Genomic DNA, 16,254 nt, shown 5'->3' with positions numbered 1-16,254 from the left:
TTTTCTTTCACCGTTAAAAAAAAGCCCCATTCCCAGCACCTGCCATGTAACCGTTTTTAAGGAGTTTTGGAGGAGCTGCACGGGTTTCATTAGGTCTGCCTCACAAAGTGCACATCTAAGAGCAGGATCCAGATCAAGCCAGGTGATCATGACCAAGCACCACTGACACAAATGAGAGATGACTAAATTAATTTCAGGGGGTGGTCCTGACTAACGTGATCTGGATCCGGCCCTGCGACTATACAACTCCTGCTAAAACTCCACTTCCATCATGAGAGGGTTAAACTGTAGATTTCCGGCTCTACTGAACTTGCCCAGCTCTCCTCTCCTCACCTCCTTTTTGCTTTGCTTGACATCCAGCCTGATGAAGTGTTTTGGGGATTTCAAAAGCTTGCTTGTGTGTTGTTTTCATTGGCCCCATGTAGCTTTTAAATTTTTCTAATGGCCCAACATCCCCTCTCCATTGAGTAATCACAAGCACCCCCACCCTGCACATACTGAAGACATACTGGAGACAAATTTGTTCACCCAGGCTTTTAGATTCAGGGGTTCTCAACCTTGGGTACTCAGATGCCATTGTAGTTGGGGGTTATGGGAGTTTAACTGAGGGTTGAGAACTAAGGTTGAGAACCCCTAATATTCCATGTTTGCAAAAGATTTTGCTTATATTATTTTAATTGTAAACTGCCCAGAGATGCAAGTTTTGGGCAATATAGAAGTCTGATAGATAGATAGATAAACTTGAAACTAGGGGTGTGCAATTCGGATTTTCGGTGATTCAGTTCGGGACCCGAACCGAATCACCCCTGTTCTGTTTTGTGCCCGAATATGGGCCACCCGAATCACCCTTGATTCGGTTCGGATTCGGATTTAATCCGAATCCGAATCGATTTGGGGGGAAGGGGCCCAGGGGCAAAATCTTGGGGTGGGGTGGTAGTGCCCAATGGGTGGAAGCTACCACCCCAATTTCAGGGGGATTGGGCAAAGGGCTGATTTTTGGGGAAGTTTTGAAGTTTTAGTGACTTTGGGGCAGTTCGGGGGCATAGCATGGGATCTGGGCAAAAAGAGTGGGGTGGGGTGGTAGTGCCTAATGGGTGCAGGCTACCACCCCAATTTCAGGGGGATTGGGCAAAGGGCTGATTTTTGGGGAATTTCTGAAGTTTTCATGTCTTTGGGGCAGATTGGGGCCTGGGGCAGAATAGTTGGGTGGGGTGGTAGTGCCTAATGGGTGGAGGCTACCACCCCAATTTAAGGGGGATTGGACAAAGGGCTGATTTTTTGGGAACTTTTGAAGTTTTTGTGTCTTTGGGGCAGTTTGGGGGCAGAAAGTGTATCTGCCCAAAAAGGGTGGAGTGGGGTGGTAGTGCCTAATGGGTGGAGGCTACCACCCCAATTTCAGGGGGATTGGGCAGAGGGCTGATTTTTGGGGAATTTTTGAAGTTTTGGTGTCTTTGGGGCAAATTGGGGGCAGAAAGTGGATCTGCCCCAAAAGAGTGGGGTGGACTGGTAGATAGTGTCTAATGGGTGGAGGCTACCACCCGTCCCCAATTTCAGAGTGATTGGGCAGAGGGCTGGATTTTGGTGAATTTCTGAGGTTTTTCTTCACAAGGTGCAGTGTGCTAGATTGATATTCATAGTAAATGAGAGTGTGAAAAAGTGAAAGTGGGGTCATGAGAGTTCTTTAATTGAAAAAAATCTCATTTGCTATCATTGAATGAGAATTCACACCTCAGAACTTTTTCTGAGGGAGAAGGGATTGGCAAAAGGACAAGGAAATCACCCTTCTCCCTTGTGCGAGTGGAAGTTCTTCCACTCATGCTATAATTGCTTAGGATACAACTTTGCATTGCAAGCACTCACTAGATTAGTGTTGCTCTATGCTGCTGAAAAGCATTGTTTCTTCTAAATGTTCCAGTGTAGTGCACCATTCTTCTCTCTGCTCTTATCCAGAAGATACTAATTCATTTCTTAAGGTACTAAGATTTGGTTAATACACTATTCTGTCTATTACTTATCTATAATTCTATGGAAGCCCCAATTTCACCAGCAAACCTGATCCTCAAGTACATGAATGTGCCCCACACAAATTCTCCTCTTAACCCTTTCACCTCCTTCATATTATGATCAATATATCTGAAGGTGGCTCCATATTTGAAATTGTTATAAAATCCTCAAAAGAGATCATCTAAAAGTTGGGAACATTATTTCATTATTATGTTGATGCATTTTGGTTCCACTTCTTTTTTTCTGCTGATCATAAATAGGAAAGGCATGAACATTATAAAGACCATGGTGCTGCTGGTAAAAATGGCAGCCCAGTTCCTTTCCCCCTTGCTCTAAATCTAGTTCAACTTTTCCTATGACTTCATTATGATGTGCATTTTCCTGCCCCTGTTGGGAGCAGCAAATAATGTGGAGTGAAGGCAAGGAAAGTATATCAGGGCACAGGAGAAGTTGAATTTAGTTGTACTCAGGGGCGGAGCCACCATTGAGCAAATTGATTGGAAGAACCTGGGCCACCACCCCTCAGGGGCCGTGCCCTGTGCTCCAGCCATGCCCCTTGTGTCTGACGTCAGGCGCAAGGGGCATAGCTTTGCTTGCAAATGAGGCTGTGCGGCCGTGTTTACAACCAAAATCCCCAGCCAGCACTGTGGTTACGGCACAGCTGGAGCGGCTCTCCCACCCTAAAAAGCAAGGAGAGTTGCTCCTGGCTGTGCTGACATCAGATGCAGGGGGCATGGCTTAACGTCAGATGTGGGGGCAGGGCTAGGGGGCCACGGTGGCAGGCTGGACCCGGGTCGCCACTGGCTTCCCTCTGCCCCTGGTTGTACTAAAGCCTAAGTTTTCAAGCCAACTTTTTCTTCCGTGGACGCTTATGGTCTTATGGCTATTCTTTCCCCATAAGATGAAAATATGTGGCTAAATGAGCCTACAATAGTCAACATAGTTACAGTATCTTTAAAAAACTGTGACTTAAAAAAAAAATTGCAGTGATATGAACATAGTTTTATCAACTTCTATAAAGAAAATCACTGTGTCATGTAATGAAGTGAAAGGACAATATTCTTTACCACTTCATAGGCCTTTTCATATCCATCTGGGTTGACTGAAGGAAGAAGATGAATTCTGGTATCCTCAATGAGGCGTATAATGCGTGGATTCCCAGCCAGATATTCCTGGCACATAAACTGCATTAACAAAAGCAGTAGCTCACGTCCAAGTACCTCATTCCCATGAGCCCCTGCCATGTACCTAAATTCTGGCTCACCTGTTCAAAAACAAAGAAGAATGTCAAACTAGCACACTGAAAATGCCATCCAACACCCACCTAAAGGTAATGGCAATATTTTGGTCTGGCAGTGAAGCAAGAAAAAATGGAATATGCCAGATTCCTATGTACTGAATCATTCCAACCTCCCTCACACATTTTAATAGAATATGGTAACTGAAGGTCTATATACCAAATCCAGCTCCCAACAATAATCATTATCATTAACTCATTGCTGAGGGAGGGTAGGATGCCCCCTTGTTTGAAGGAGGCAATGGTTAGACCACTTCTAATGGATCACTTCTTAGACCACTTCTAAAGGATCTAGGGAAGAAGCCTTCCCTACATCCCTCAATGATGGATAGTTATAGGCTGGTCTCCAATCCCTCATAGTTGGGCAAGGTGATTGAGAGAGTGGTGGCTAACCAGCTCCAGGCAGTTTTGGCGGAAACCAATTATCTAGTTCCATTTCAAACTGGCTTCATTGCAGGCTATGGGGTTGAGTAGGCCTTGATCAGCCTGATGGATGACATTTACAAGGGAATCAATGTAGGGAGTGTTGGTTCTTTTGGATCTCTCGGCAGCGTTCAATACTATTGACCATGGTATCCTTCTGGATCGCCTGGGGGAGTTGCGGTTGCTTTGAGGTGGTTCCATTCCTATCTCTCAGGCAGATTCCAGATGGTGGAGCTTGGTGATGGTTGCTGTTTGAAACGGGAGCTATTATATGGAGTTCCTCATGGCTCCATTCTGTCACCAATGCTTTTTAACACCTACATGAAACTGCTAGGTGAGGTCATCAGGAGATTTGGTGCAGGGTGTAATCAGTATGCTGATGATACCCAAATCTATTTTTCCATATCATCATCATCGGGAAATGGCATTTACTCCCTAAATGCCTGCCTACAGGCAGTAAAGGGCTGGATGAGGGATAACAAATTGGAGCAAGGCATCACCCTGGTATCTCAGCTGGAGGCTGTGGCCAAGAGCGCTTTCCATCAACTTCGGCTGATTCTACAGCTGTGTCCATTCCTTGAAGAGAATGATCTCAAAACAGTGGTGCATAAGCTGGTAACCTCCAGGCTTGACTATTGCAATGCACTCTACGTGGGGCTGCCTTTGTACGTAGTTCGGAAACTTCAGTTAGTTCAAAATGCAGCAGTCAGACTAGTCTCTGCGTAACACAGAGAAACCATATTATGCCTGTTTTAAAACTGTTGCACTGGCTGCCGATATGTTTCCGGACAAAATACAAAGTGCTGGTTATTACCTTTAAGGCCCTGAATGGCTTGGGTCCAGACTACCTTAGAGAGCGCCTTCTTCTGTATTGCACTTTGAGGTCATCTGGAGAGATCCGTCTCCAGTTACCACCGGTACATCTGGTGGCGACTCAGAACTGGGGCTTCTTTTTAACTGCTCCTGGGCTATGGAATGCACTCCCAGTAGATATCTGCCATTTAGGTTCGCTGTTGTTCTTTACGAGAGCCTTGAAAATGTAGTTGTTTTGCCTGGCCTTCCAAGGTTTTTTAATTGTTTTGGGATATTTTAAATGGGTTAAAATGGTTTTGAACTGTTTTAAAATTGTTTTCATATCGTTTTAAGCAGTGGGTTTTAGATGGCGTTTGTTTTATGTTTTTTTAAACTTCTTGTGCTCCGCCCAGAGCCTTTGGATGGGGCAGTCTATAAATGTAATAAACAAACAAACAAACAAACAAACTCTCTGGACTCAGCTGTGATTCCAAGGACCACCGTACCCGCTCTGCATATACTATTATGGATCTCAGCTGCAGCCCTCTAGATGTTTTTGGCCTACAACTCCCATCATCCCCAGTCACAATGGCCAGTAACCAGGGATGATGGGAGCTAAGCTATAGGCCAACAGTTGGAGGCTGTGGTCAGGGGCGGATTAATGCATAGGCAAGATAGCCATTGGGTTGGGCTGAAAATGGCACAGCCTGTCATCTGTGTGGCAGGCGAGGCCTGGGAAGGAGCTCTTGATGCTCCCTCTGCCTCCTCAGTCTCCCCTCACCTCCATGAGAGCTCGCCCCCTACCTCCTGTCTCTGCTACTATTCCCGCTGCACAGCAGTGGCTGAAATGTCTTTTAAAAAGATTTAACTTGCCCCCGAACCCCAAGCCCTCAAGCCGGGGTGGCAAAACCTCTTTGCCTAAAGGCAGCAAAAAGCTTAATCTGCTTCTGGCTGTAGTTGGACAATCCTGTAAATAGATGCTACCCCTTATTATACATCTAAGCTGCTCACTCAAAACAGAAAGAAACAGAAACTGAAGGGTCTAAAAGAAAAGCTATACTAAAGTTTCTGTTACTGTCCACACTGGGAAAGTGGAAATTCATGAACCCTTTGCCTGCATTTCAGGCCATATGGGAGTGAATCAGTGGGAGGAGCCAGTATAGATTATCAGGGTTAATAATCTGTCTCCCACTTCTGGGTGCCCTTAACATTGGCAGTGAAGAATAAATTACCATTGCAACACAAATATTTAGGCAGTTATTTTCTATCATCAAAGCAAAAAAATTAATTAGTTATACTGCAATGTGACCAGTTCATAGTCTAGTTTTCATTCATCTGTCTGCAACAATTAATAATACTAAATTTTCAATTTAACTGCCTTTAATACAAGTAGGGATTCCTATATACTTTAGGAAGAATTACATATGTTTATTACTGTTTTCAAACTGGCATTGCATTAAAATATATATCACAAAGTTCATACATATCTGTGGCTACCCAAACCATAAATTAAAATTCCTTCATATACATATATCTTTATCTTTTGCAAGTGGTGTTGTTTTAAAATATTCCTCATTTCAGAATACTAAGCAGAATATATAGAAAAAACATGAGATTAAGCAGCTTTCCCAACCAAACTGCAATGCAGTACACAAGATTTCTATGGAAAGTAGTAAAGAAACTAGGGAGAGGAGAGAATATATCATAGCTGTATCTGAAACATCTATATTAGGAGATACATAGGAGTTAAATGGGGTCAGAAAACCAGCTATTCTGAGGTAAATATTTTTATGCTCACAGGAGTGGAGCCATAAATCACTTCAGTGATGACTTTCCCTCAGAAATCAAACATGGGAATTGTGGCTGCTTTTGAGATTTTTTGGCATATGATTCATAAGTTGGCATGGATATATACATTTCCAACATCATCTCTTTGTAAGTGAATTGTGTCTGTTTTCCCTTGCATAAAAATATTGCATTCTGGAAGGACTCTGAGATACCAGAAATAGCCAGAAATAGTGAGAAGTTCTACCTCTGGCTCTTTGTCTGCCAGATCACATCGGCAACACAGACTGTCAACACATACTTTTCAACATTAAAATTTGCTTCATTTCTGTTACTTTTTAAAAATTGCAAAACAGAATGTAACACCAGACAATTTGATCTCACTCTTTGGATGGCTTCTATTTATGTTCCTCTTCTCCTTCTCTAATTAGAAAAGTAGCATTAAGATTCCTTCTACTTCTATTCAACACCATTACTGCTGTAGGCACATGCCTTCAGTGCTAAGGACTGCAGACATGTGGAATGTTTAAATTTTAAACATCCTAAAAACATCATCCAACAGCCCTGAAGTTATTTTCTATTCAGTTGGAAGATAATCCTAACCAACTTCGTGTTCTCCTGGGTTGTCCGTGATCTCAACGGCATACAGCTTTAGCCCTTGGTGACTCTTCCCAATATTGTAGATTCTTGTGATATTTGGGCACATCTCATTCACAACTTTCATCAACTGAAAAATAAGGAAAGAAAGAAACAGAGATAGTTATATACAAGGACAGATGGAGGAATACAAATTTATGTGTAATTCCATGCTTAGTTTGTTTCCATTCTCTAGAATTTGTAACAATGGGTATAAGGGAGAGCACTTTATTCCCCATGCAACTATGGAGGGTTAACATTATACATTAAGAGTTTGTATACAACTAGAACATGTATGAAATAAATATCTTTCTCACATATGGGATTATGTTTAATGTTTATAACACTCAATAACTATATAAGAGGGAAGGGTCCAATAATAGGAATGCATGGACTTTAATATCCAGTAGTTAATTGATTCATTGATTTGTGTTGATGGACAGAGGCAAATACAATACAGCACTTATAGTAGCTAATAAGAGGAGCAATAATTTTGGCAATGACATTTCCATTTGTTCTGGACAAAAATGAACACCGAATCCACTGGAATGGTTTGCAAACTTGCTACCATTCTCTGCCAAGGAATCAGTAAGCATTACAAAAAATTATGTAGGACATTCTATGGAAACACTTAACTTATATGTGGTCCTGTTTACTTACATGGTTTGTGTGGACACATGAGCAGTGCAGCCAAGAAGAGGATGACGATCATCTGGGGAAGGTAGGTGCTATCCTGCCTTCCCCCGCCTGCCCTCCCCTCCTGACTTAAAAGCTGTGTGAACGACCTTTATGGGTAGCATCCACAGACTCATTGGTACAACCAGTGCAAGTCATGATTCCCAGACCCTCCTTCCTACTGAAGGTCCCTGAGTCTCCATAAAGCCATGGCTCAGGTTGAGGGTAGGAGGAACATTAGCAATGACATGGGTTGTGCCGTGTGTGTGTGTGTGTGTGTGTGTGTGTGTGTGTGTGTGTGTGTGTGTGTAGGGGGTCCTGAGGTGGGTTATACCTGGAAACTTTGAGGGGAACTGGTAGTGGAGGTACTGTTCCATTCATGGTTTCTGTATATTTCTCATCCACCCTCCAGTCCCCCATGCCACATTCTATGTCATTAATGAAGGTCCTCCAGCTCCAGACACAGCTTTTTGGGGGGTGGGAACAGGCAGCTTCAGTAAGGAATGGAGAAAAGTGCTTTGAACGGGTACACTTTACACCAGAGATACATGGATTCTACCCAATATACTCTCACTTACATAATTATAATACCCTAAAATATATAGTAGCCACCTAATAGCGCAGTGGGGAAGCAACCTGCCTAGTGGAGGCTATTGGTTTGAATCCCCACTGGAGTGTTTCCCAGAATATGGGAAACTCCTATATTGGGCAGCAGCAATGCAGGAAGCTGCTGAAAGGTAGGGATGTGCACGGTCCGGACCGGTACGGACCAGCACCGGGGGGGGGGGTCTCCCTTCAAGGGCGGGGGGGTAGAACCTACCCCTCCCTCCGCTCTTCCCCTTCCCGCGCTGTCATTTTTAGTGAAGTTTTTGGGGCGGCAGCATTCTTCGCTGCCGCCCCTGGCCCCGTCGCCACCTGCAAGTCTTTATAAGAGCTGTACGCATGCGCACGCGGCAGCGCACGTGCGCCTTTCACCGCCGTGTGCACCAGCGACAGGCGCACGTGCGCCACCGCGCACGCATGCGTACAGCTCTTATAAAGACTTGCGGGCGACGATGGGGCCAGGGGCGGCAGCGAAGAACGCTGCCGCCCCAAAAACTTCACTAAAAATGACAGCGCCGGGGGGGAAGAGCGGCGGGTGGGGTAAGTTCTACCCCCCCGCCCTTAAAGGGACACCCCCCCCCCGGTGCCGGTCCAGAACAGTCCGGACCGTGCATATCCATACTGAAAGGAATCATCTAATTCTGTGCAGGAGAAGGCAATGGTAAACGCAGGGGCGTAACTATAATAGGGTAAGGGGAGACAGTTGTCTGGGGGCCCACAGAGGAAAGTCACATGACTGACTCCCCCAGCCGCGCACCTGCCTGGGCTTCCTTCAGTTGTATTCATTCTCCAAAATTGATGTGAGTGTTAAGACCTGGAGCTACCAGAAAAGCATGTCTTTCTTTAGTACCATTAAATGACTTGCATTGTCCACAATTTATATATATATATATATACATACACACACACACACACACACACACACACACAACTATGCTTTTTGTTACCACTATTCAGCCTCATTTAAGATTTCTTTACTTCTTGAGGTAAGCTTCAGTGGAGGGGGGCGGCATTTTAAAATCTTGTCTCTGGGCCCACTTCAACCTTGCTACGCCCCTGGGTAAACAATTCCTGTATTCTACCAAGAATACCACATGGCTCTGTGATTGCCAGGAGTTGACACCGACTCGATGGCACAACCTTTCCTTTCCCCCTAAAATATATACAATAATTATGTGAAAAAATCATTGAAGGAAAAAAGAGAGAGAAAGGGGTCCTTCATGTGAATTATTGTATAATGATGTGAAATGTAGGGTTTTTTAGCCAGTTATTGGTTTTACTTATCACAGAGGACATTTGCTGTCTTGGAATCTAACCTATGGAATACTGGACTGCTTTTGGAATACAGATGCAGGCATCCACCCACCCATCCCCCATTTAAAAAGCCTAGAGGTACAAACTGCATATAAGGCAATGTGAATGTGCAACTTTTAAAATACCCTTTTTTGCTTGCATTTGCAGAAGCAGAGCAGTCTCTGATAATATGCAGCCACAGCTATTAACAAGCAGAAGGATTATAAATCATGCCCAGGGTAAATTTGCTAATAGACAATTATTATGAGATGTAAGCAGCAATTATTTATTCTATTAACATTCTTGGGGCGGCAGGGGAGGGGGAGCAAAAATCCTCTAAAGTAATCCATTAGACCTATCCTCAGTTTAGATAGTGCCTAAAGCTATATAATGATTTTGAGAGCAGATCAAAGTGGGTTGCCACTTCTGGGGAGATTTTTGTGTTGTGGGACCACTTTACAATGAATTCTCCTTCAGTTTAAATTATTGACTGGGGCCCTCACCCAGATTCATTCCCATTCATCATTCTTTCTTGCAAGAAACGAAATATTGAGGTTATGCACATGGCCAAACTTGGGTCAGCTGAGGGGAAAGCAGGATTCTACCTTCCCACTCCCAGATGATTTGAGCCTACTCCTGCTGCTCACATGCCCACATGAGCAGCATGGTGGTGATGTCCTGAGCAGGGATCTGGAGGAGAAAGTCCTCCAGTATCCCACAATGCATTGCATGGGCAGCAGAAAAGCTGTCTGCATCATTGCAGCAGCTCCTGGCTTCCTGGCCTCTCTATATGCAGCACTCTGTGGTGGAGATCAAGTCGGCCTGCTGGGAGTTGCTGCAAGCCCTAATCATGTACATGAGCGAGGCTGGGTGGCAGAATTGGACTTATTACCACTAACTTTGGTAAAGACCAGGGTATAAATCTCAGGTAGGCCTGGCCTGGAGCAGTAGGGTAAGCGGCAGTCCAGTGGCTCCATACAAACCTGTGGAGGTGCTGATCATGAGAACGACTTTATTATTTGTTACTGAAATTTTTGAGACAAATATGGAGGTCATGCTGAGAAAGTCTTTTCTTTGTTTCACTGCTCTTTAGAAATTGCACAGTAAGCTGAGTGAGCATGTTCACCTAGAACATGACAATCAATAGCCAACATCCAGATCAAGGAATTGCATGCAGATGTAGCATTAATACACTAGTGTAAGAGGATGGTTCAGTTGCTCTAAGAATAGGGATTGCGGTACAGCACTCTTGTGCAAAAGTTCCCATTAAATAAAATGAGGTGTACTGCACTACATACTTGCAGTCATGCAACACTACTCTGGGATGCAGGCTGCAGACTTAGCGCTACTAGCTAGTATCACAGTTTTGCACTAGTGTAACATCCTTGAGCACTATTTTTTGCAAGTACCCCTTCAAAATAATAGCAAAATTCCAAGGGTGTTTATAAGACTCAATAAAACAACTCTTGTGGTGTGGGTGGCCAGGGAACGGTTGGCTTGGTGGTCTTCTGAGGGAGCTCTCGCAGGGAGCTCTGAGGAGGAAAAGCCTTGAGAGATGGGCCAGCAGTATCTGAGAAGAGCCCTTGGTGCTGCTTCCGTCACCGTGGTTGACTTCCTGAAAAGTGTACCAGGAATCTGGAAGCTACACTCGCATGGAGAGCTTCCCAATTTCCGCTGTGTCTCCAAATCCAGAATGCACCCACCATGAATCAAGTCCAACTGCTGCTTCTCAACAGGGCTAAATTGAAGCAACAGGAAATGTACCATTCAACACTAATGCCAATGGAAGTAAAAAGCAAACCACATTTCTAATTCCAATTTAATTGAGATATTCAGCCACACATTAATATGTCATTAAAATGATTAGCAATGATTACATAGTGGAATTTAATGTTAAACAGCAAAATTATTCTGATAAATGTCTTAGGACAAATTCATGTGATGAACTGAAATGGTAGCTAAATAAATTGTTTGATAACTTGTCTCGTTTCCATTAGTAGGTCTTTCCTTCGCATTATAATTCAGGAATTCAAAAAGTAAGATGAGAGTTAAGATGCTTTACATTTTCACTCGTGCTCTAAAAAGAATGGAAATTGCAAGTTAAGGTGCCTCTCTGCACCATATAAGCTTTAAAGACTTTGTACTGTCTGGTATATGATGATGGCTTTAGAAATGAGGCTCCATGCACCCACACTTTGCCTTGATCAGAGATGCATCAGGCAGAAATTCATCAGGAAGTGATAGGGAAACTGCACCTGTAAAATGTCTGCCTGGATGCATACCTCCCTAGCCCAATGTCTGGGGATGTATTTGTGCACATTTGTGCAGAAATACCAAGACAGTAGAAGACCAAGGGAGGAGGAGGTATGTATGGTTATTTAATTATACAAGTGCCAGAGTGCTCATAGACTGTCCTTAGGGAACATAGGAACATAGGAAACTGCCATATACTGAGTCAGACCATTGGTCTATCTAGCTCAGTATTGTCTTCACAGACTGGCAGTGGCTTCTCCAAGGTTGCAGGCAGGAATCTCTCTCAGCCTTATCTTGGAGAAGCCACGGAGGGAACTTGGAACTTTCTGCTCTTCCCAGAGCGGCTCCATCCCCTGAGGGGAATATCTTGCAGTGCTCACACATCAGGTCTCCCATTCAGATGCAACCAGGGCAGACCCTGCTTAGTTATGGGGACAAGTCATGCTTGCTACCACAAGACCAGCTCTCCCCGCTGATAAGATGCCTGATAAGATGTCCTTATCAGGCATCTATGTTCTGAACCAGGCAGTCATTCACTAGAAATTGCCAAGACTTTTCCCTCCCAACTTTGGCTTCAGAACTCTCAACAGGCAGACTCAGTCATGCTTTTAGCTAACTTTCTCTTAGTTATTTTCCCTGTTATTATGGGGATTTCAAACAATAATTACTCAAAAATCACTAGTTTGATGTTTTTCAAATCAGCAAAAGGCACCAGTCCAGTATGGACCTGAATTGGGTGGGGGGGGGGATGCTAAAAAGCATTAAACATTTAAACATGTACATTATCTGTGATGAAAAAATATGGTCAAAACTTTGAAACCTCTTTTTAGTGGTTAAAATCCTAAACTGCTCTATCTCAGCCATTTTGCAACAGTTGGAAGGCTACTCTGTGAAGAGCAGACACAGCTGAGAAGGTGAGCAAGCTTTTCTAAACATCTAGCCTTTTCCCCTTCAAACAAACTAGCAGGAAGATGGGAGATTTTCAGGGGCTGTTTCTCTTTAAGGGGTAGGTCTTAGTCTCTCTCTGTGTGTGTGTGTGTGTGTGTGTGTGTGTGTGTGTGTGTGTGTTTTATTTGCTAGGGTTAGAATTTCCCAGGGCTAGGATTTGCTAGGGCTACCAAACTCCAGTTTTACTTTGTCTTTGCCTGGAGGAAGTGGAGTCAGCTAGGGCTGGGAGAGGCCCCACATTCCTTTGACTCACATCCTGTGTCTCAGTTGGAAAGCTACTCTACATAAGAGGTGAAGGCCTGACTGATACCAGCTGTCATCTGGCTCCTCCCTTCTAAGAACTAGATCGACCTATAGCCATTTCATTTGCATCCAGCCAGCCTTTGTCGGCGAAGCAGATGGAAATTTCATTGTACTTATTGCTTTTTTAAATTGATGTTGTAAACTGCTTTGGTGGGAAAGTGGGATAAAAAAAAATCTAAATAACTCACATACAAAGTTTAACTGAAAGTAGTTGGTTTTTACAAATATGTTTAGCAGTGTCAAAATATGCTCCCCTTTAACTGGTTTTCTTTGCGGTGGGGCGGGGGGAGTTGCTTTGTAGAGATTGTAAGTATTTGCCCATTCAGAATGAGGGCAATTGATGATCCAGTTGCCTGAGATCACTTCAGGAAACATTATTTTCACTCTAAATTGGCTTTGTTTTGCCTTCAGTATCATTGTTACATAGCTAAATCTGATTGGTTATGTAATCCCATGCTCTTAACAAGAAAGGAGCACAGTTTTATAATGATGTCTAAGGAGAATCAGAGAAGAAAAATAATAGCAGCAAACAGCTATGAACATGGTTGTAAAAAATGGTGAACATTAAGTATTGCTGGTGTTGCGGGGAGGTATTTTGGTCCCTCCAACACATATATTTTTGGTCTGAAAACAAAAAACAAAAACAAAAACAAAGCAAAAAGCTGATGCAGGTTTAATACACTCATTACTTATACTTCTTGATTCACAGTATTTGTTTATAGAATTTTTTAAAAGGTAAAATTTGGATTTGTAGAATCACTGTCAATGAAACAAAATGTCTAAATGCTGCTTAATGGTCCGATTACAAGTATGCTCTCAGATGACTCACTGATCAGAGAAACAGAAATATGAGATGCCATGATGAAAGATTTAGTTCTCTGCTGACCAGATACAGCTTCTGCCACTGTTTAATCACATCTCTCCTTACTCCTTATATAAGACTAAAGGAAATACTTTTCTCCTGCTTTAAGCAATTAGTTTCTCCCAAATATATTTCAAACCTGACCAACCTGTCTTTGCACAATTAGGATCTAAAATGCATTTAACTTTATTGTTTTTGACACTAATTATGCCAATTGAGTTTCTACTCATCTAATCTGTCTGCTGGAAATATAGGCCATGAAATCTCTTGTGAGCTCAGTGTGTGACTCAGTACACAATTGCTCAATAAAAAATGAATGATGACTCATTCCATATAAATATGCTGAAGATTCAGCACACTGAAAATGATTCACATACTTCAAGTCCAAACATATTATCTTTATATATTGGAAGAGGAAGACAGAAAGAAATATCTTTAGCACATTCTACACCTGCATCCATGGAGATATAAATCTAGATGCTTTTGCTGTGTGCTTGAAGCGAAAGGAACATAATTATAGCTGGTAGGGCTAAACTTAGACTGGCAAGTATTAATGCTCATGTGAATCTTGGTCATTTGTGTGACATGAGCCTGCTGCTGCCAGTCACCCTTCACATCAACGCTGGGTGAAATACTGCTCACGTTTACAGTAGTAGAAAATTTCAGCTGTTGAACTGTACGGCTGGAACCTTCCTGAAGATCATTCTCATTACTCTGCTCCCCACACTAACCCAATCCACACCACATATTAACTCAAATGCCCTGTACTATGACAGAAGCAGAGAGCAAATTGAGAAAGACACTGCAAGCCCAAGGTCTTTTACAGGTAGAGTCTAAGCTAACATTGCAGCAGCATCTGAGGTGTAATAAGACATATCTCGGATAAAGGATCTCTGGGAAAGGAAGAACTGAGTCAAACAGTCCAATCTCTTCAACAATTTAACTGGATGGATTTTTATGAATCCAATGGTACGGCCATTGAGTTTTTATCACAACTTTGCTCACGGAATGGTCTTTTCCTACTACATTATGCTCCCAGATTACTTTTATTTATTTATTTACTTATTTATTTATTACGTTTATAAACCGCCCCGTCCAAAGGGTCTGGGCAGTGAACAACAAGTTTTAAAAGACATAAAAACACACACGATTTGAAACACAGTGCTCAGATCAATATAAAAACAATACAAAACCATTTAAAACCAATTAAAATACTTTAAAAAAAATTTTAAACCTTGGAAGGCAAGGCCAAACAAGTAAGTTTTTAGGACTCTCTTATGGGCCAACAGCGAGCCTAAACTGTGGATATCTGCCGGGAGTGCATTCCAAAGGCCAGGAGCACCTACAGAAAAGTCCCAGTTGCAAGTCGCCACCAGAAGTGCTGGAGCTAACTGGAGATGGACCTCTCCAGATGACCTCAACGAACTAGGGATAGCCAGACTTATAATATTAGTACTTCTATACTTTTAACATTTGTGTTAAAACATTTGTGCAGAAGGGAGAAATTTGGGCAGGAGCAGCTTTTCAAATCTCTGAAGCAATGTGATACAGCAAACAGTTCCTGGTGCAATTCCTTCACGTACAAAAACATTTAGAGTCCAGGGCACATTATGATAAAAGGTTGGCCATCCCCAATAGACACCCAATGGCTGACAATCACAGCAAGGAACCATTTGCATAAGGAACAAATTTGTCGTAGCAAAGAAGTTAACTTAATTATACTAAAATCTGGGGTTGCGCAAGAGTGCTATTATGCTAGAGTGCTCTTGCACAATGTTCCCACTGTAATTAATAAGGCATGCTGCAGTTGTGCTCATTTGTGGTAGTGTTGCTTTTAGTACAGAATCTGCAGAGCAGCACAGGGCTGCACAGTCCTCTAGCTATTTTTGGATTACAACTCCCATTATTCCCAGCCATAGTGGCTAATAGTCAGGAATTACAGGAGCTGTAGACCATTTGTAAGAGGGCCGATCCTGTGCAGCCTTGAAGAAGCACAACAATTGTGCACTAGCATAAAGTCCTTCCACAAGCGTTTTTCTGCTCTGAATGTCAGCCAATGAGCTGCAAGTGCCTCTTAATTAAGACTATTTCAATGGTCAACTCTGCTTATTTTGGATTTCTTCAGGACATCTAAATGTTTCTCTGGTGGTGTCTGGAATCCTTCCTTCTTTCACTCCACAAAAAATTCACTCTTGATTTTTGGTTCCCTGCAGAATCAAGAGCTTGGATTTCTCTGGATGGTCAAATCAAAGCTGAATTGAACTGAAAAATGGAACATAGAAAAATTGTCTTTGGAGTGTGCGGCACTCTCTCCTCCAGGGTTTTTAACTGTTTTAAATGTTTTAATTGTTAATTGGTTTTATGTTGTTTTTATAGTTTT

The 16,254-nt window shown here is 42.8% G+C and overlaps 1 protein-coding gene across 5 annotated transcripts in view; it reads right to left on the bottom strand.

Annotated features, from left to right (window-relative positions):
* The window catches only part of CPXM2 (carboxypeptidase X, M14 family member 2), a 164,499-nt gene that overhangs the window by 41,523 nt on the left and 106,722 nt on the right, over positions 1-16,254 (bottom strand). For all 5 annotated transcript variants that reach the window (XM_053308486.1, XM_053308485.1, XM_053308487.1 and 2 more), the window contains 2 exons: positions 6,905-7,028; positions 3,072-3,268 (listed from right to left, as the gene is read on the bottom strand). In XM_053308486.1, coding sequence (XP_053164461.1) covers positions 3,072-3,268; positions 6,905-7,028 — 321 coding nt within the window. The remainder of the gene's footprint in view (positions 1-3,071; positions 3,269-6,904; positions 7,029-16,254) is intronic.

The sequence above is a fragment of the Hemicordylus capensis genome, chromosome 3 (assembly GCF_027244095.1).
Source record: "Hemicordylus capensis ecotype Gifberg chromosome 3, rHemCap1.1.pri, whole genome shotgun sequence".
Lineage (NCBI taxonomy): Eukaryota > Metazoa > Chordata > Lepidosauria > Squamata > Cordylidae > Hemicordylus > Hemicordylus capensis.
Note: the sequence above shows the minus strand (reverse complement) of the source record. Positions and strands in the feature narration are given on the sequence as shown.